The 20644-nt window shown below is 37.1% G+C and overlaps 1 protein-coding gene across 1 annotated transcript in view; it reads right to left on the bottom strand.

The window, feature by feature from the left end:
• Nucleotides 1-20644, bottom strand: part of LOC150100485 (sodium/hydrogen exchanger 9-like) — a 481199-nt gene that overhangs the window by 352083 nt on the left and 108472 nt on the right. The window contains exon 5 of the mRNA XM_090402508.1: nucleotides 13494-13570. Within this exon, the coding sequence (XP_090258634.1) occupies nucleotides 13494-13570 (77 nt within the window). The remainder of the gene's footprint in view (nucleotides 1-13493; nucleotides 13571-20644) is intronic.

Genomic DNA, 20644 nt, shown 5'->3' with positions numbered 1-20644 from the left:
ATTGCAAGTCTCTAGTTCATGCCTGATTGTTTTTACTGTATTCAGGGAGCATTGGGCAGCAGTCGTAATATCCTTATTTTGATGGCGGGCACGAATCATCATGATACAAGTTATTCTCTTCCATGATTCAGGTGGGTTCCAGCTATCCATCCTTTCTGACATCTTGTATATGAATGAAGAAGGGTCCAAACTTTTAAATGAAGAGAAGTGTGTGTTAATACATGTAACTTACGGAAAAATATAATTAATTATAAATATGTCAAATTTATCCCGAACACCCTGTATATAAAGCCACTTTTCTAATTGATTTGTACAAAAATAAACCCGATTTCATATAATTTAATATTACGAGTAAAAATAATAATGGCAAGAAAGAAATAAAATCGTAAATTTTAGTTAGCCTAGTTAGTACTAACTTATATTGCTAACTAGAGGGAAAAAACAGTAAATATTATTCAAAACTTATTATACTCTTTTCTGTGGTCATGTTTTGTAGGTTTGTTGTTTATATCTTGTGTAATTATTTTATTTATTAATTATTATTTATAATTATTCGGACAATGTCGTGGTCAGACGAACAAAATGCGCTTGCGTGCAAAATAAAAAATTGAACGTGTTATACAGGATATTTTAACTTCTATTTTTTATATACTTAAAAAATTTATTCATTTTTTTGCTATTGTAAAAATTGATCGTGCCATACAGACTTTAGTCTATCCATGCAGCAGACGAGTCTTAACTAGTAGTGTGTCGGTCAACTATTACGTAGGTAATTCACTCAATTCAGCATGTTTTGACAGGAACATGGGTGCTTGCAATGACTTGTTCAAAGCACGAGTATGATGGTATCGCAAACAAGTCAATGCATGCAAGTCGATTCGGGCTAGATTTCAAATCTATAAATACCAGTAGTTTAGGAATAAGTTTCATTATTTTTTGTGTGCTTTGCCAACAATCATCAGTCGATAGTGTGATAGATAAGTGGAGTCATACAAAGTGTAAATTAAATCTTTTATTTTGTGAATATTTTTGCAAATTTTATTACCTTCATTATGTCTGAATATAAGAAGAAATGTCGACAGTACAGTATTGAGTATTTGAAATATGGTTTGATTCAGTCTCCTATGAACCAATTATTACCCATGTGCTTGATTTGCCAAAAAGTGTTTTCAAATGAAGCAATGAAGTCTTCTAGGCTACAAGAGCATTTGACTAAAATGCATGCTGACAAAAAGGATAAAGATTTGTCCTATTTTCAAGTACTAGAAGAAAAATATTTTAAACTTCTAACTATATCAAAACTTTTTACGTCGTCCACTAAACAAGATAATGACAGATTACAAGCTTCTTATAATATTTCATTATTAATCGCAAAAGGGAAACCCACACACAATTGGTGAAGAATTAATCTTGCCGGCAGTAAAAGAAGTAATAAACACTGTGCTTCATAAGCCAGCATCAGATATCATCAGGAAAATTCCTTTGAGCAATAATTCAGTGCAAAGAAGAATCAATGAAATGGCAGAAGATGTTGAAAAATCATTGTGCGATTATTTGAAGACATGCCAATTTTCCATTCGACTCTATGAATCAACTCTCCCAAATAATGAACCACTACTCTTATCATACGTACGATTCATAAAAGAAGAAAAAGTTTGTCAAGAATTATTATTTGCTAAAAACTTGGAAGCAGATACAAAGGGAGAATCTATGTTTAATATCATGAATAAGTTTTTTCAAGAGAAAGACATTCCTATTCGTAATATTTTGTCTGCTGCTACTGATGGTGCTCCAGCAATGACAGGGCACCACAAGGGTTTCATAGCACATTTGAAACAAGCAGTACCAAATGTACTTGCTATACATTGTGTTCTTCATCGTCAACATTTAGTTGTGAAAAATTTAAGTGAACGTCTGCACACATCGCTCCATTATGCTATTAGAGTAGTCAACAAGATTAGAAGCAATTCATTGAGTGACAGATTGTTTAGCCAACTTCGTAGTGAAAACGATGAAGATTTCAATCATTTGCTGCTTCACACAGAAATTCGCTGGCTTTCAAAAAGGTATTTGTCTGAATCGATTTTACAATTTGTTTGATTCAGTACTAGAGTTCCTACAAGAGACGAATTGCAGGCCAACCTGATTACATCCAAAAATGACATTGCTTATTTGTCAGACCTCTATAAAATATTTAATGAAGTCAATCTACAACTACAAGGTGATGAATTGAATTGAATTAAAACAAAAAACGTTACTGCTGCTTTTGTAGGGAAACTTCTTTTGTTCAAGCGGAATATGGGCCGAGCGGAATATAGCCACTTTTCAAATTTATCAGCAGTGTCTCTCAAAAAGGAAGATTTACTTACATATTGCCAACAGTTGGAGGTTCTCTATTGCTGATTTCAATGAGCAATTCAAGGATATTCTAAACATGAATATACCAAATTGGGTTCTAGATCCTTTCTCACATGTAAGCACAGCAGGATCATCAAATTTAGAAGTGGAACTCATAGAACTCACAACAAATGAAGTACTAAAAATAAAATTCAAAACTGGAAACCAAGAGGTTTTTTTCTGGCTTCAAAAATCAATACTGACACTGTACCCAGGATTATGAGAAATAGTGCAGAAATTTTTAATTGCATTTCCATCTTATTTGGCTGATCGCGGGTTTAGTGCTGTAGTAAATTTACTATCTAAGAAAAAGAACCGATTGCATATAACTGAGCGTGGCGATTTAAGACTGTTTTTAACAAAAGTTGAACCCGATATTAACAAACTTTTAAAAATGCACCAGGCTCATCCTTCACATTAATTTGTTATTTTTGCTTTATATTTTTACTTTATAAGTTAGAAATAAACAATTTTGTAATATATTTAATGGTGTTTTAATTATTACAATTAGATTCTTACTAATGCAATGCAATCTCTTAATTGTATTCCACATTTTCATATTTAAAACATTGTATGAAACTGTGCATAATGTTATTCGAGCATACATTTTACAATCTTTACATATGGGCTACATTTCACCAAAATCGGTATAGCAATAACTGTGTTCAAGATGAAGCACATATTGGCCACTTCTTTTTAAAAATTTAACGGCATAAGCAGTAATGTATCATTAGTTGCTATTTACGTCAAAAATATCAAATGGCTTGAATGCGGAAAACTGTTATAATGGGAGACGTTACAAAATTTATGTCTTGCAAAGTGGGTGGTGGCCTGAAAAAGTTTGGGAACCTATGGTCTAGATCTTCAAAGTGATCATTCATCCTAGGTAATTGAATTGCTTTACTTGTTCTATATTATTGTTTCCTATTTTCATTTGGATTGCTTCCCTTTTTCTTCCTATTACCATTAGTTTTGTTTTTACTAAAATTGATTTTCATATCCTATTTGTTACTTGTTTGATGCAGCTTGGTCAGGATATTATCTAATTTTTCTTGGCTATCTGTAGTGATAAATATGTTGTCAGCATACTTTAAATATGTTATATTTCTTCAATTTACAGTTATGCCTTCACACATCTGTAGTCTTTGTCTACTACTTCATTTAGGTACAGTTTGAATAAATATAGTGACAATGGGCAGCCTTGCATAACTCCTCTTTTAATTGCTATTTATTTCATATATATATAATATATTTCACTATTTGCTTTGAATCTTACTGAGATGATTCTAGAGGAAATTGGTTTTACATCAGCTATTGAGTTTAGGAGCCATTTTTTAATGATTAGTGACACACCTTCTCTGTGATGGTTATCTTTCCTTCCCAAGTAAATTATGCTTGCATTTTTTATGTGTTTCTGAATAGTAATTCTTGATACAATTTAATAGGTATTTGTCGAACACCCCCTGTTTTCTAGAATTTTAATGAGTTTGCTTCTGTTTATTGAATCAAAAGTTTGTTTCAAGTCAATAAAACAGCAATAGAGTTTTTTTTAATTTTTGTCTCTCATAAGATCTGCTAATCTGTTTAATATGAAAATTGCATCTATTGTGTTTCTCCTATTTCTAAATCACATTTGCTCTTCTTCCATCTGTTCTTCATAGAATGTGTAACTCTGTTTTGAATACTGATGAATATTTTTATAGGAGTAGCTTAGAAGGATGATAGGTCTATAGTCAGGATCTGATATCTCCTTTTTTGTGGATAGGTATGATCTGGCCTGTTTTCCATTCTGTTGGTAAATTTTCTTTTAGTATTTTATTATTATTATTATTATTATTCAGGCCTCCAAGGAGTCAAAAGACTCATCGAGGGAGGTACTTCCTAAGACAAAGTCTGTCAAGACTCATCGAGGGGAGGTCCCCCCCCCCCAAGAAACACAAAGTCTATCATACCACTCTTTAAACTCACTGACCATTCTCACTCCCACCACTCCATCAGGCAATGCATTCCACGGCTCAACCACCCTCCACACAAAGAAACCACTTCTTACCCTCTTGCTCACAGTTTCCTTTCGTAACTTCCAGGGATGGCCTCTTGTCATCACTCCTTCCCACTGTTCAACCAAGTGAAAGAACTCCCCAGTGTCAACCTTATAACCACCTCTCAACAGTTTAAAAGTCTCAATCATATCACCTCTCCTTCTATCCACCAACCTCTGCAGTCCACACTCCCTCAGCCGATTCTCATAACTGACATTGTACAGTCCTGACACCATCTTTGTTATCCGCCTTTGTACCTTTTATACAGTTAATTTATCTCCTTCAAATCCTGGGGACCAGATCTGAGAACAACAGTCTAAGTGTAGTCTGGTCTGATCAGAGTCTTATACAACAGAATGATAACCCTTTTATCTCTGCAGGTCACTGTCCTTCTCATTATTGCAGCAATCCTCTGTGTTACCTTCACTACCTTTGCAATATGTCCCCTAAATTTCAGGTTTCTATCAATCATCAACCCAGATCTCTTGTCTCCCCTACTTCCTACAGTATAACTCCTCCCAATAGAGTATGCAGTGTCCTATCGATGTTTCTCAAACCTCAAGACCTTACATTTTGCTGCATTAAACCAACATCCCCCATTCATTTGCCCATTTGTCTAGCTTATTCAAATCCTCTTGCATGGCTACCACATCTTCACTATTACTAATAACCCTTCCCAGCTTCGCATCATCTACAAACAACTGAATATCCCCTTGCAATCCATGGATAATGTCATTGATTTAAAGGTTAAACAATATAGGTCCCGGTACTGAGCCCTATGGAACCCCACTTGTAATCTTCTACCTCTTTGATATTGCTCCACCATACACAACTCTCTGATACCTATCGGACAGCCAATCCTGAATCCAGTTGACCAATCTGACATCCAGATCCATGTGCTGCAACTCAAATATCAGCTTTTCATGTGGCACCCTGTGAAATTCCTTTGCTAAGTCTAGGAAAATGGCAGTATATGCCCTTCCCTCATCTAATGCTCTTATAACTTTATTATAAAAGGCTAGAATATTGCTAAAACAAGAGTGCCCCTTCACAAATCCATATTGACACTCACAGATAACATTACCCTCATCTGCCAATGCTGTATATGGTCCCTCACTACTTTCTCCAAGATCTTACTAACTACTGGTGACACACAAACTGATCTATAATTAGACACTTCCAGTCTGCTACTGCCCTTATGCAATGGTACTATCTTATCTTCCTTCCATTCGTATCTTATCTTTCATGGAATGGAAGGAAGATAAGATAAGGTACTATCTTATCTTCCTTCCATTCCATGGGCACCTTTCCTGTATCCAGACTTTCATTGAAAAGCCAGGTCAAAGGCACTGTCGGTTCCCTAGCACATTCTCTCAAAACTTGTGGTGAAATACCATCCAGTCCCACAGCTTTACTGACATCCAGAGTACTCAGTATTTGCTCTCCTCCTGTACCTCTAAAACTGCCCTATCCCTCTAGTATTCAAATTGACTCCTCAAGGATGAAATACTCCAATAAAGTGTTCATTGAACAATTCCACTATGTCCTCTGCATCAGTCACTCCATTCCTATTTTTCTCCCACAATGTCATTTTTCCACAGTCATTTCTCCTCCTACTAGCCACATAGCTAAAAAAAAATTCCCTAGGGTTTTCCTTGGATCTAAGGGCCAATCTTTTCTCATATTCCAGTTTCACTTTCCTTATCATACTAGTCACTCTGCTGGCCTGTGTCTTATATCCTTCATGCATCTTCTCTTCACCTGTCTCCTTATATATCTTTCATAGCCTCTTTTTCGCATGCAGTTCCTGTTTAATATTGTTTGTCATCCACTTTACTCCAAATTGTGTCCTCTTCTTCACTTGTGGAATACAGCTTACCATTGCTGCTAACAAATATTCCTTCACAATTTGCCAAGCACTAATGATATCCTGGCCTTCCAATTCCTCCCTCCACGAAACTTCTCCAAGTTGATGTCTAAGACTATTATTGCCGTAATTTTGTTTATATGTAGATATTGCATTGCTAAACTTGTTTTGTGCATACATATTGTTTAATAATTTCTCTTTGACTATTTATGTACTGCTTGTAACCTTTGCTGCCATTTTATTTATATGTATATACTGTATTGTGTAATATTTTATTACTGCATCTATTCCATAATATAATGTGACTGTGCAGCACAAATGCGAGAGGGAAAATAGCTAGTGTGTTGTCTCATTATCGCTTCTCAGAAGAGCAGCGATAATGAACGAGACAACAGTAAGAGAATGTGTAGGAAGAGAGGTATGGAATACATGGATGCTTAGAGTAAATTTGAGGATATAAGGGAGCTGTTTGCATGAGAAAGATTATATTTAAATATAGAAGGATGGAGGAATTTGGAAAGATTGTTTTCTAGGCAATTAAGTATGTCAGGGTGGGGGAAACTAGAGTTGCAAGGGTAGATAGTAGCTGTCTCATGGAGAGTGTGGCATGAAAAATTAGCCAGTGTATAGACATTGTGGAGCCAAGTACTCAGTCTGTAACCAAGCCAAGTCTGTCGAGACCAATAACAGCTATGTTAAATACTGACAAGTGCTGATTTTTCTGTATGCAAATGCCAGAAGCATTTGGAATAATGAGTTTGGGATGTTGACTGATTGAATTTCTCTGAAGATTACTAGTATCAGTGAAACTTGGTTGACAGGGGAGGATGTTCTGACAAGGATAGAAATTGAAGAGCATAGCATGTGTCGCTGGATTGGGGAATGTAAACTGGTGGAGTATTACTTGTGGCAAGAAATGAATTGCGCCCTCTCAGAGTAAAGAATTAAAGGGGAACAGCACTAATGGCTTCGAGAGTATATGGTGTGAGCCAGAAATGGAAATACAAGGTAGTGGAATTATACTATAGACCATACAGGCCCATGGGCCGTAACGTGATTTTGTGCTGCCCGTGGCAAGATAAAAACTATATTAAATTATATGCATTATCAATTTAGCTATTAGTTTCGACCACAGATTTTCTGATTGATATACTACTTATATTCATTATTTCTGATGACAGAAACAATTTATATTCTCAACATGGAATCAACTTTCAAAAAATTTTGAGAATTGACTTTGATGAACTTGTTGCTGCACATGAATGCCCAGTTCTCATTAAGTTGTGTTACATGTAAAAAAACCAGAAATGTGTAATTAAATTTAATTTAACAACTTATATTTAAATCAATCAAGTATTTTATATTGTTCTGCCAGTAGTAAAATGATTTAACAAATATAGTAATTCAATACATATAAATATTGCCTTGAAAAAATGCAGAGTTTATTTTTATTTAAGTTCTATCTAAAAGTGTGCAGCCAGTGACGCTACCACTCATCATATATTGGCCCTCGTATAGAATGAAGTTGGCAACGTCTGCTATAGACCATGAAATCTAGAAGGTAACGAGAGGAAAAGTCAAGGAGATTTATTACTATTTGATCAATTCTTTCCTAGACAGAGCTGGATGACCAAGGCAGATAACATACTTGAACTATTTAATGATCACTTTATTGGAGTGTTCCATCCCGTTAAGGAAGGCTTTATTCCTAGAGGGATAAAGGATTAGAAATGAATGAAGAGGATGTATTCTGTTAGCATACACTGTCATTTTTTGGGATTTTGCAAAATCATTTGACAAGGTGCTAACAAGTGGTTATAAGTTGCAATATATGGGCTAAGATATCAGATTAGTGAATTGGAAACTGGCTTTCTAATATATCAGTATGTGGGGAAGCAGTATCATGAAATAGGAAAGCTATAAATGGAGTTCTACAGGGTTCAGTACTGGAACCACTACTGTTCAATCTTTATGTCAATAATATTCTCACTGGACTACAGTAAGATATTCAGTTGTTTGAAGATATGAAGCTCATGAGAGTTATTAGTAATAGTACTAATGTTTTGGTTCTTCAAGAGGATCTGAATAATCAGAAAAGGTGGACAAATGAATGGAGATATCAATTTAATACACTAAATGTAAAATTTTGAGATTTGGGATCCAAATGTAGTACTTTATACTTACTTACTTGATGGAGTTATACCAGAAGATATGGAGGAAGCAAGGGATCTTGGGATGAGAGTAGACAGAAATTTGAAGTTTAGAGAACATATTTCAAAGGCTGAGAAGACAAGTCAAAAAAAAGATATAATACCGAGTAGGAGACATTGACTAGCAGAGATTAAAGGGTAGTGGTTGCACTATGTAAGGCTCTGATCAGATCACATCTGGATTACCATGCTCAGATCTGATTACCAGAATTTAATGGGGGGGGGGAACAAGGATAATATATGTAAGCCAACTATCAATACATCTGTATTTTTTGATGACCTTTCTTTAAATGTCCAATTTTCCTAATAGTAAGGTCATCTTCCTTGGAAATTTTAATGTTCAAAACTCCAGGTGGCATTCATTTTCTAACTGGGCAGATCTACAAGGTAGGCATGCTGAGATTACACTGTTATTATCTAAAGATCTTAAACAATAAATCTCTTCCTCACTAGTGACCTCTCTAAGGATGATAAAGTTTGTCCTCTAGCAAAGCCTCTGGTATTAATTTCTTCTCCGATTCATGCAGTTTATAGAAAATGTCATGATTGTTTTCAGTTTACTGATCCAAATATCTGTATTGAATATATCACTGAAGCAATTCTTATCGGCATGGAAATATTTATTGACAATTCCTCTTTCAATTCTTGTCCCTGTGCCGAAGCTTACAAAAGAAGAACACCAGGCATACTGCTATTAGCTGTTTATGAAAAATCTCCATCTTTGATTATTATCATCATTTTTCTTTGCAGTTTAATTCAAAACACAAAAAATAAGAAAATATGATTTTATTTAGCTGCTAATATTTTACTAGTTTATACTGAGCATCTTCAGAGCACAAACAATTTGTAGCAATATTAATACACCCCACCCAGTCATTATGTCTATAGACATCCAGCTAAATCTGGATACGATTCTGTAACACATATTAAATAACATGGATAAGAAGTGCAATTTAGTCTCTATCTCATCCACCTCAGCTGGTAAGGAGGTGGCAACGAGTCTGACACCGTGGAGGTTAATATCAAACCTCCATGGTGTTAGAGACTCATTGTGGGAAGTACATGTTATCACACAAAAAAGCTCATCGAACCGTACCTTAAACTCAGTCAATGTGTTTGCATTGACAATACATACTCTGCTATGAATTCCACTTACCAAACACTATCTGTGAAAAGAACCTGCTCATTATCATCACATGATTCTGAATCCATGGAGATATTCATGGATTCGGAGGACTTGTCATCAGAGACCCACATTAACATTTATACATATTCATGCAATACTTATCTGTTCTTAAATTCATTCACTGTAAGGTACTAACAATCAATTTTATCAATCCATTCCACTCAATCACTAAGAAAAGATTAGTCTGCACACTCTTACCAACCATTCTTACATAACTTCCAGAGGGTTGTTTTCCAGAAGTGAATTTCTAGAGCCCTTGATCATTACTAAATACAAACTTCAATAATAACACAAACTGTGAATGCATGCATAGACAGGAAAGGAACGAGATGACTTGCAATCAAGAGGAAGCAGTTGGACTTGAAGAGGGTTCTAAAATAAATAAGCAGAAAGGGAAATTGCTCCAGTTGAGCATCGTATGAGTGGTATCAGTGAAACTAGCTGTAGATCCAGAAATGAGCTGTTGTGTTTGTATACAAATGCTAGAAGTGTAAGAAACAAGGCAGGTTGCATTAATTGAGTCCGTTCACCCAAAAATTGTTGCAATAAGTGAGACATGGTTAGATGAGGACGACATCTTTACAGGAATAGAGATGGAAGGGTATGATGCCTTTCGTGAGGATAAAAGGGGTAAAAAGGAAGGGGGATTGCTATTGTTGATAGAGAAAGAGTTATGTCAAAACGAAGTAGAGATGCAAGATGGAAATAGTTCCAGTAGTTTTGAGGCAGTATGGCATGAAAGAGGTGAATACAATGAAATACTTGGTTGGATGTTGTTATAAACCTGGTAATGTGGATGGTAGTGAGTATGAAATGTATAATCAAATTAGCTAAGCAAATAAGAAAAGAGTGATCATTATGGGCGATTTTAATTATTATTATTATTATTATTATTCCTGATACCTCCAAGGAGTCCGAAGACTCATCGCGGGAGGACATCTTCAACTGTCTCTACACCTTACCTCTACTACGAATCAACGCCATCTACCGCCCACCTCCAACACCACCACAACTAGTAATTTTTGTCTGTAAATTGCGTGTGTTCTGAAGGGCCGATTTGTATGTATGCGGGATGAAAAACCCGAGTTTCCGGGAGAAAAAACCCTGCTACCTCCGTATGAGATCGGCTAACTCACCATCGATTGAAATCGACCAGATAAAGATTCCTCCCGTCGCGACGAGAACCGAACTTAGGCCTATTCCAATCGAAGGGCGCAATGTACCGTCGTTCTTCCAATTGCGCTACGGAGGCGCTTTATGGCAATTTTGGCAATATAGACTGGAATGATGAGAGATAGCAACTGGAAGTAAAGAAAATGAGTTCTTGAGGGACATCTATCTCAGACAGTATGTAACAGAGGGCAAACAAGGATTTAGGGTCTTGGATTTGATTATCTCATCAGAGGATGTAATTATAAATGAGATTCCAATCACCCACCGATTGGCGAGAGTGACCATGAGGTGATTACCTGAGTGGTTGCCAACGGTGTGAGGACCTCTGTGAGAAAAGTGTATATGTGGAACTACAAGGGGGGGGGGGGTGATTATGAAGAGCTCGGGAGACAGCTTGCAGGTGTAGCATGGAATGAGGAGTTAGCTGGAAAAGAGATCAATGCAGCTTAGGGGATTTTCAAGAACTATCTAGTAGATTCAATGTCTAAATGTATTCCAAGGGTCAGAAAGTAAAATAAGGTAGGTGTGAAAAGGATAAATAAAGAGATTAAGTATGCAATACAGAGATAGAGGGTATTATGGAGGCAGCATAAGAAAAGTGGTAATAACCAATTCCATGAGGATTACAAAGACCAGGCAAGGCAGGTGACTTGGTTGGCAAAAGTGAGATATGAACAGCAGTTAGCTAATGAAGTCAAAAAGAATCCTAAGGAGTTCTTTTGATATGTAGCCAGCAAAAAAAAAAAAAACTATCATGGAAGGATGACATTGATTGAAGAAAATGGTATCAAGACAGCGGTTGCAGAAGATTTTGTTGAGATACTTAATGAGCAGTTCATAAAGGTCTTTGAATCTTGAGAATGTGACTTCTTGGAGGGATTGACAGCAGTTGATGATGGGGAGGAGAGACTGACTAAGTGAACAAGAGGTGTATTGGGAGTTGAGTAAACTAGATGTTAATAAGGCTATGGGACTTGATAATATATCACCACGTATTCTGTAGGAATGTTCCAAGGAATTGACGCCTGTCTTGACATTTTTTTTAAATTCGAGTCTTGCGCTGGGTTAAGTTCCTTAAGGAGTGGAAGGCGGGCAAGATTGTGGCACTTCATAAAGGAGGTGATAGAACTCAAGCATCAAACTATAGGCCTATCTGTATTAAGTTGTGACATGGTGTGACACACCATGGTCACAACTTAACCATGGTGTGGTTTAGTTCTTGGAGAAGCTTGTCAGAACTAGAATCCAGAATTGGGTTTACAATGATGGTATTATATTTGATGGACAACATGGATTTGCTAAAGGGAGGTCATGTTTTAGAAATCCACTTACTTATTTAAGGTTGCTGCTTCCTTGGACAGAGGAGATGGATACACAGTAAGATACTTAAGATTTTGCAAAGGCTTTTAACAGGCATCAATTCCCTGGCACATTCCACAGATTACCACATTATAAGTTGATTAGTCAAACTAGAGTGGATGGGATTGAATATCAGATTAGTGTGTTGGATTAGAGACTGGCTATCTGATAGGTATCAACAAGTTGTGTATGAAGGAGTGACATCCAAGAAAATGAAAGTCACAAGTGGTGTGCCTCAGGGGTCTGTTTTAGGGCCATTGCTGTTTGGCTTGCATATTAATGATATTGGCAAAGATTTGGATGGAGATATTCAGTTGTTTGTGGTTGATGCAGGGTTGGGAGGAGCCATGAAGAGTAGAGAAGGTGTTGTGGCCTTACAAGAGGACTTGAATAAATTGAGTGATTGGGCACGTGAATGGGGATGCGGGTTCAATGTTGCAGAGTGTGGGGTTTTGGAATTTGGGAAACGGGGATGCGATGCGGAATTTATGCTTGGTGTGGATGTATTGTTGGAGGAGATAATAGTTTTTGGGGTGATAGTGGATAAGGATCTGAAATTTAAGGGACGTGTTGCCAAAATTATGAGGATGGCACAAAGACTTCTGTGAATGATGGGAAGGACACTGACTTGTAGCAGTAGGGAGATTCTTGTTCCATTGTATAAGGCTTTGATTGGGCCACACAGACTACTGTGCCCAGATTTGATCACGTGGTTTTCAGAGGGACGAAGAGATGTTGGAAAGAGTCCAAAGGCAGCTGACTAAGGTAGTTTCTAACCTCTGGAATGTCGAATATGAGGAAAGATTGAGAAGATGCAATTGGCAGAGTCTGGTGGATAGGAGGAAGAATGGAGATATGATAGAGACGTAAGTTAGTAAAAGGTTGGTATAGGATCAATGTTGGAGAGGTTCTGCAGAAAACAGTGGGAGATCAGGGGAGAACCAGAGGGTCTGAAACTGTATAAAGAGGGTGTGAGTAGTGGAGTGAGAAACAGGTTTTTTTCAAGCAGAGTTGTGAATGATTGGAATGCCTTGCCTGAAAGTGTGGTGTCTGCAGAGAATTTGAGTGTGTTTAAAGCGTAGTATGATGATCTGTGCGTATGATAAAAGGACTTCCAAGATGAGTCTTTGACTCCATGGGGTCTTGGATAATAATAATAATAAACTTCCAGGAAGTGCAAACATACATCTTGCTATCATGCCTTAATATAAAATATTCATTTAAAAAGAAATAAGGTCAAAAGGAATATCTTAACTGCTTACCCTGTTACAAAACAAGAAATAGTTGTTCCTAGAAATGCAAAAGTCATGATTGTCCCAAGGTTTCTGAAGAAGTGTTTCTGGAAAATAAATATTTGAAAGGTGAATTCATTTTAAGATTATTAAGTTTATAGGCATTAATTATGGAAAAAATTACAAAATTGTGATATTACAGGACTAACAAGATTGATTTTAGTTTTTATATTTCAAAAATTATAAGAAGCCATCATACAGTTAGACTTATCATGGTTTATTTAGTAAGAAATGTATCCATCATACTGAGCCTTTTCACACCCCTAGTATTCACATTTTAGCAATGCATTCCACTCACCCTCCACACTCCCCAGCCCCTTCATAACCCTCTACACAACTTACAGAAATGTCTTCTCGTTATCCTCTTGACCATGTATAATCGTCCCTGTATTAATCCTGCGTAATTCTCTTACTAACTTAAATCTCTATCATATCATCTTTCTTTCTATTTAGTTAGCTCTGATTTACATTTCTCAATCTCTCTCCAACATTCCAGTCCTGATATGGCCTTAGTCACTTATCTGTGAACATTCTCTTGAGTTTACCTATCACAATAGCCATGTGTGGTTTGACCAATGCCTTATATAATAGCATAACCACTTCTTTAATCTTTACTTCTCAGTATGCTTCTTGTCATAACAGCAGTGCTGCTGTGTAGCTATCACAACACTTGAGTAATCCAAATATCATCCACCTCTTAAAGCATAGTTCCACCAGTACAGAGTATGCATGCATATACCTTTGCACTTCAAATGTTTTTTTTTTGTTTGTTTGTTTCTAAAGGATGCTAGCCTGTAATAGGCTAGTGTTAACACCATGGATGGGATAAGGGTTAGATAATCTGGAAACCCTGCTCTAGATACCAGACAACACAGAACTTTTTTAAGCCACCAATAAGCAAGGTGGTGGTCCCACACCAGGCAATGAAACATCTCCTACCCGATGTATAATGCCATGGAATTAGTAACACAGAATTCTAATCCCATTCATTCAACCAAGTCTATTTAAATCTTCCTGAAGAGAGTTAACATCAGCATTGTTCCTTGTAACTCTTCCTCAACACTGCTACATCAGCAAACTAATATCTCCTATCAATTCACTTGCAGTAAATTAAACAGTACAAGGCCAAAGAATAGAACCCTGTAGCACACCACTGGTTATTCTTTTTCTGGGATACTTTCTTCTCCACACCACTTGCTATTGTTCAGAGGAACAATCTTGTAAGAATCTGACCAATCTTATCCATTCTCATTTTCTCTAGTAACACCAACTTGGCAAGTGTGGCAGCCTATCAAATGCCATTACAAAGCCAAAGAATATACGAGTCTCCCTTATCCAGTATCAGATGATGCAAGACCTGTCCTTCGCAAACCATACTGACCATCATGATAATCCATGTCCATCAAGCCAATCGTGTATTCTATTCTTAACGAAACTCTCTGATACTTAATGACAACTCAATATACAGACTGTTCTAAGTGAAAATTCTGTCCTAGCACCATTCTTGTGCAGTGGCACTACTCTATTTCTTTCCTCTCCATAGGAACTCTTCCAAATACAAGAATGCTATTAAAAACTAATGCTTGTTTAATGCCTTTAAATGCCATTAAAACAAGCAGATAAAGTGGTGCTTGTTTCAATTTTTTTAATAAAAGATTTCCATGTAATGACATAATTTTTATTATTTTCTGGAGTGAGGCATATTGGTTAGATTCCTTGATCCAAACTAGCGAGAAGCTGAGTGAATCATAAAGTTGAGAGATGATGTAATAATGAGATGGTGAGGCAAATGATTTAATGTCCTTTTAGATGCTTTTTTGCAGTGCTACATTCTTAGCGTAATGTGTTTTCCACTAGATGTTATGGGAAACTTCTTCACTTCCTGAAAGGAATATCAAGCACATCTGATGACATATTTTGATCTTTTGGATTTCCTCCTCATCCTTGCACCTTTGATAGGCTCAGAAGTAAGCTGCATGCTTTCTCTTGCAATTCATGATTTAGATATTTGCATGTGCAATTTTTCATTTCCTGCTCTTTACTGCATCCACAGATGCTAGGGGGAAAACAGACAGTTTGGAAATGATTTATAGCATTAGAAGTATCTCAAAAGATTCAGAATGAGAGAAGATGGTTTTCATTGAAATTCCAGATTTAAAGATATTAAATTGTAAGGATGCTAATCTTGGTTAATATAAAATCACCAATCCTACATATCGTGTAGAAATTTTTTTTCACTTGGTTATAAATTAAATTAAAAATGCCAAGAAATAATATTTTGTTTGACCCTTAATCTATGTACATGTAGATAAAGGGTTAAACAACAAACAAAGTTTGGGCATGAAATTTTACCACGACATGGCTACTCGTATATACAGTATGGCACAAAAAAAAAAAAGTACTGAACTTCAACACACACACCCCCCTTTAGTATACGTGCTATGAGATATGCAGTTTGGCTGCATGCACTTTAATAGAAGAGCATGTGTAGAGTCTATGGCATTAAATTTTGCTGTATCAGTGGTGTTTGCATTGGAAGAAACAATGTTTATTGTTGAGCATTTAATTCATATGGAGGTGGTAGAGCAACTGGTCCAAGCCTATGACATATTTGTGAGCAATTTGTTCATTGTTTCCATAAGCATGCCCAAAGCAATAGTCATCATTGCCTTAATCGAGAGGTTCCGATGTACCAGGAGTATTTTGCTGCAAAGCAAAAGGGCATTTGGGGAGACCACAAATGGCTAATACAAATAAGAATCATGGGCATGTGCTGAAGCAAGTGTTACACTCCAAAATGCAGTCAACGCCGAACAGCGGTAAAACTTAGAATACCAAGGCAGTCACTACGGAAAATCCTTAAGGAGCTGGATACTTTTTCATCTGTCATTCAGGTGGGTCAGTGTTTAACAGATTACACTGCATGGCAGGAATGCTGTGCACATATGCTGGCCAATGTCCATGAAGATCCATCCTGCCTCCATAATGTGTAGTTCTCTGACAAAGCACATTTCCATCCATCTAAGCAGTGTCATGTAAACAGATGAACTTACAGGTTTCTTGGTTTCTCAAGACCAAAACTGTCCGAGAGAAACTGCTTCACAGCGAGGTCACTGCATGGTGTGTGATTTCTGGCCGTGCTTAATTGGGTCCCACTTCATTGAAGATGGTGGCGTAACTATGACTTTGAATAGCAAATGCTACAATGAGAATGTGTTGGTTCTGTTCACACAGGATGTGTGGTGCAAAAAACATTCCATTTTGTCCCAGGTATTCCAACAGGATGGAGCAACCTGTCACACATGGTTCTAGAGCCTATTTATCAGAACACTTCACTGGGAGATGAATTTCAAGGTTCACAGAATTCAAATACCCTTCATGTTCTCCTGATCTCACATCACTTGATGCCTTAGTTTGAGGTATGCTGAAGGAATGGGTTATTCCACCATGACCTGCCTTCAAACCTTGGTGAACTAAGGGATAAAATTACAGGATATGTTCAGCAGATGTCCCAACCCTTGTTCTCCAAGATGACAGAGATCCTTCAAAGGAACTACAAAATCTGTCTTGCAAGACAAGGTGTCCATTTTGAGCATGTAATCTACCCATTAATCCACATTGTTAATGCTTTATTTTCCACCGATAGTTGTAGATGTACATATCATCATGTGTAAATTCTTTGTTAATAAACCCATTTACTCCATAACATATACTGTATTTATTCAGTGCTTTTTTTTTGCACCATACTGTAAAATTTGAGTTCACGTTAATTGCCTTAATATCCCATAATGCCCAACCCACATCCTTTCAAGTGTGTATAATGCTATGTATTAGGGAAGGACCACTAACTATATAGACTGGTTTTGACATATACTGAGATCTCATCAGTGGTAGCCAGACCCAGAAGAGATACCAAGGTTAAAGTAATGCAGAAGTCATATCCCATACACAAGCAGTGAAAAGGTGTAACCTTATTAAAATACTCTGGAAAGCAGCTAGTAAAAGATGTGCGTTTTTGCATTATTGGACACTAAGGCAATTAATGTGAAGTCATTAGCCTCTATATTCAAATAGCCTGGTTGTGAAGAAATTTCCTGCATAAACTTTGTTTGCTTACACTTGGATAAAGGACTGAACAAGAATATAATTTCTTGACATTTTTGCATTCATGTATATCATGAGTTGTATCATGATCATCATTCCTTGATCATTCAATTTAAAGCAAATCTCATCTGGAAAATCAATGATTTGTGTGTGTATTGTTGGGGAGTGCTATAGCTGATATTTCCTCAATGTGAATTGTGCAAATAAACTGTTTAACTACTATGTCTCCTGAATGGAGGGAGGCTAAATGATTTTGGTGATCCTGACAACCCTAATGGATAAAGCAGGACGGAATTTCCCCATGAATAAGCTGAGTACATGAATAGAAAAATGGTATGTTAGTACTGTAGCCCCCCACTCTTAACAGTGGAAAGATTTTCACAAATTAAACCTAACTGCATCCCGGAAAGTCATTGTGCCAGCCTGTTTGGCTGAGTCATTAGTGTATCTGCTCTCCAGCCAAAGCGATGCAGGTTCGAATCCTGCCATGGGTGGATGTTTATGATTGTCTTTCACCTTCAGAGATTCATTCATACAAGTGTATAAACACTCTCACAAGATGAAATGGGTCACCATGGGAGAAGTAGGCACAACCCTCCTGCAATGGGAGTGGCCTTTACTGAACAGTGGGGATTATATATGCTGAGAAAAAAAATTCATTATAAGTCAAATCCTAATTTATTACAGGCTCAGTGTTATGAACTGAGGCTTCATTCTAGAAATACAGCATGAACTATAAAATATGGCAAAATGGCCACTAAACTGAAATATAGACTTTAACGATAAAGCATTTATTTAATCATGCTAGAAAGAAAATGTTAAAAATGTCATGGGATTTATTGTTTTTTTTTTTAAAAAAAAAACATGCAGTTTCATCCTATCTCAATGAATTTCCCTGAATTTCCCCATTCCTCACCATAGCTCAAATCTTTGAGCTCCATTCAAAATCTGGATCGTTGCTTTCCAAATGAACCAGTGTCCATTCTTTAAAAGCATCTTAGTCTTTGTAATGTAAACTTATGGATAGGCACTGCACTATAAATCGCTTTAAACAAAACTAATAATAAAGATCCAAGAAAGACTCGAAAGTAACCTCACTAGACCTTCAGGCTGTGTTAAAGATACCAAGCAATTTTAAACCTGGTTTTACTCCATTTTTCCCAAGTAAGCAAACAGACAAAAATGTCAGGTTTGCACCTGCAAGTGATGCAAGACTAGCTGATCCTACAGGTAGTGCAAGACCAAGGCAACTCGTGGTAGAAGTGGAACAAGCTCCGATCACTAATCTTAATATTTACCCTTAATGCCAAAACACATCTCCAAGAAGTGGATGTATGATGTTTTGTATTAAAGGCAAGGGGCCACTACCCAGACCGGTTTCGACCTTTTTTGAGGTAGAATGGGAGTTCATGCCTTTCATCACTGGCCTGTTTAGATTTAAAAAAAAAGTTGTGCTGAGAGTCAGCTTGATAGTGAGAGAGGAGAGGAAAGATAGATTCACCAGACTCTGCAAATTACATCTTCTCAATCTTTCCTCATACTTGACATTCCAGAGGTCAGAAACTACCTTAGTCAGTCTCCTTTTGACTCTTTCCAACATCTCTTCATTCTTCTGAAAACCTGGTGACCAAATCTGGGCAGAATAGTCCATGTGTGGCCTAATCAAAGCCTTATCCAATGGAAAAAGAATCTCCCTACTTCTACACATCAGTGACCTCAGCATCATTCCCAAAAGCCTTTGTGTTATTATTATTATTATTCCGGGCAACTCCAAGGAGTCGACAGACTCATCGAGGGAGGTCCTAACATCAGGTCGAAAACAACTATTCGACATTCACACAGTATCTATCATACCTTGCCTTGAACTCATTCACAGTCATAACACCCACCACAGACTCTGGCAGCTTATTCCACTCATTCACCACTCTCCAAGTAAAAAACCTAGCTCAAACACCCTTGTTAACCACATTCTTGCCCAGCTTCCGTGCATGGCCCCTAGTCCTCCCACCACCAGTCCTATTTTAAAAAATATTTTCTGGATTAATCTTATAGAAACCCTTCAGTAATTTGAATGTCTCAATCATATCATCCCTCGTCCGCCTATCGACCAATTTCGTAACCCACAAATCTTCAACCAATTCTCATAAGGCTCATTCCACATACCTGCTATCATCTTGGTCACTCGTCTCTGGATCCTCTCCACTTCCTCCCCATCACAAAGAAACCCTGGCACCCATAACTGGGCACAGTAGTCCAGATGGGGTCTTATCAAGTCTCGATATAGCAGAACAACAACTTGTTTGTCTCTGCATGTTAAAGTATTTTTCAGAAGCCAAGTGATTTGATGAGCTGATTTAGCCACTTTTGTAATGTGCCCCATAAACTTCAATTCCCTATCCACCAACACTCCCAAATCCCTGGCCTCATTAATCTCCTGGAGTATGATTCCTCTAATGTAATATACTGCTGCTATTCTTTTCACCCCAAAGTGTAAGGTTTTCACCTTACACTTTGCCACATTAAAATGACATCCATTTTTCCTAGCCCAGTCCTCCAAACTGTCCAAACCATCCTGTAAAATGTTGACATCTTGTGCACTCACAATTGCTCTACCCAACTTTGCATCATCAGCAAACAAGTGAACAATTTCTTTCAGATCCTTACCTATATCATTGATGAACAAATTGAAAAGCAGTGGTCCAAGAACAGAGCCCTGCGGCACACCCGTCTTTTAAACTCCACTCCTGAATAAACCACTCTCTGGTATCTCTCCATCAACCACCCTTCTATCCATCTCACCAACCCTATATCCATCCCCATCTGCTCCAGTTTACTGATTAGGGTTCCATGTGGTATCCTGTCAATTTTGGCGATGTGTCCCCTAAATTTTTAATCCTTATCCACTATCACCCACAGATCTCTTATTTCCTCTACCTCCAACAATATATTCTCACCAAGCATAAATTAAGCATCCCATCTTTGTTTTCCAAATTTTAAAACCTTACATTTTGCAACAA

Source organism: Typopeltis vanoorti, chromosome 13 (genome assembly GCF_054136105.1).
Source record: "Typopeltis vanoorti isolate ZY-2024b chromosome 13, IOZ_Tvanoo_1.0, whole genome shotgun sequence".
Classification (NCBI taxonomy): domain Eukaryota; kingdom Metazoa; phylum Arthropoda; class Arachnida; order Uropygi; family Thelyphonidae; genus Typopeltis; species Typopeltis vanoorti.
Note: the sequence above shows the minus strand (reverse complement) of the source record. Positions and strands in the feature narration are given on the sequence as shown.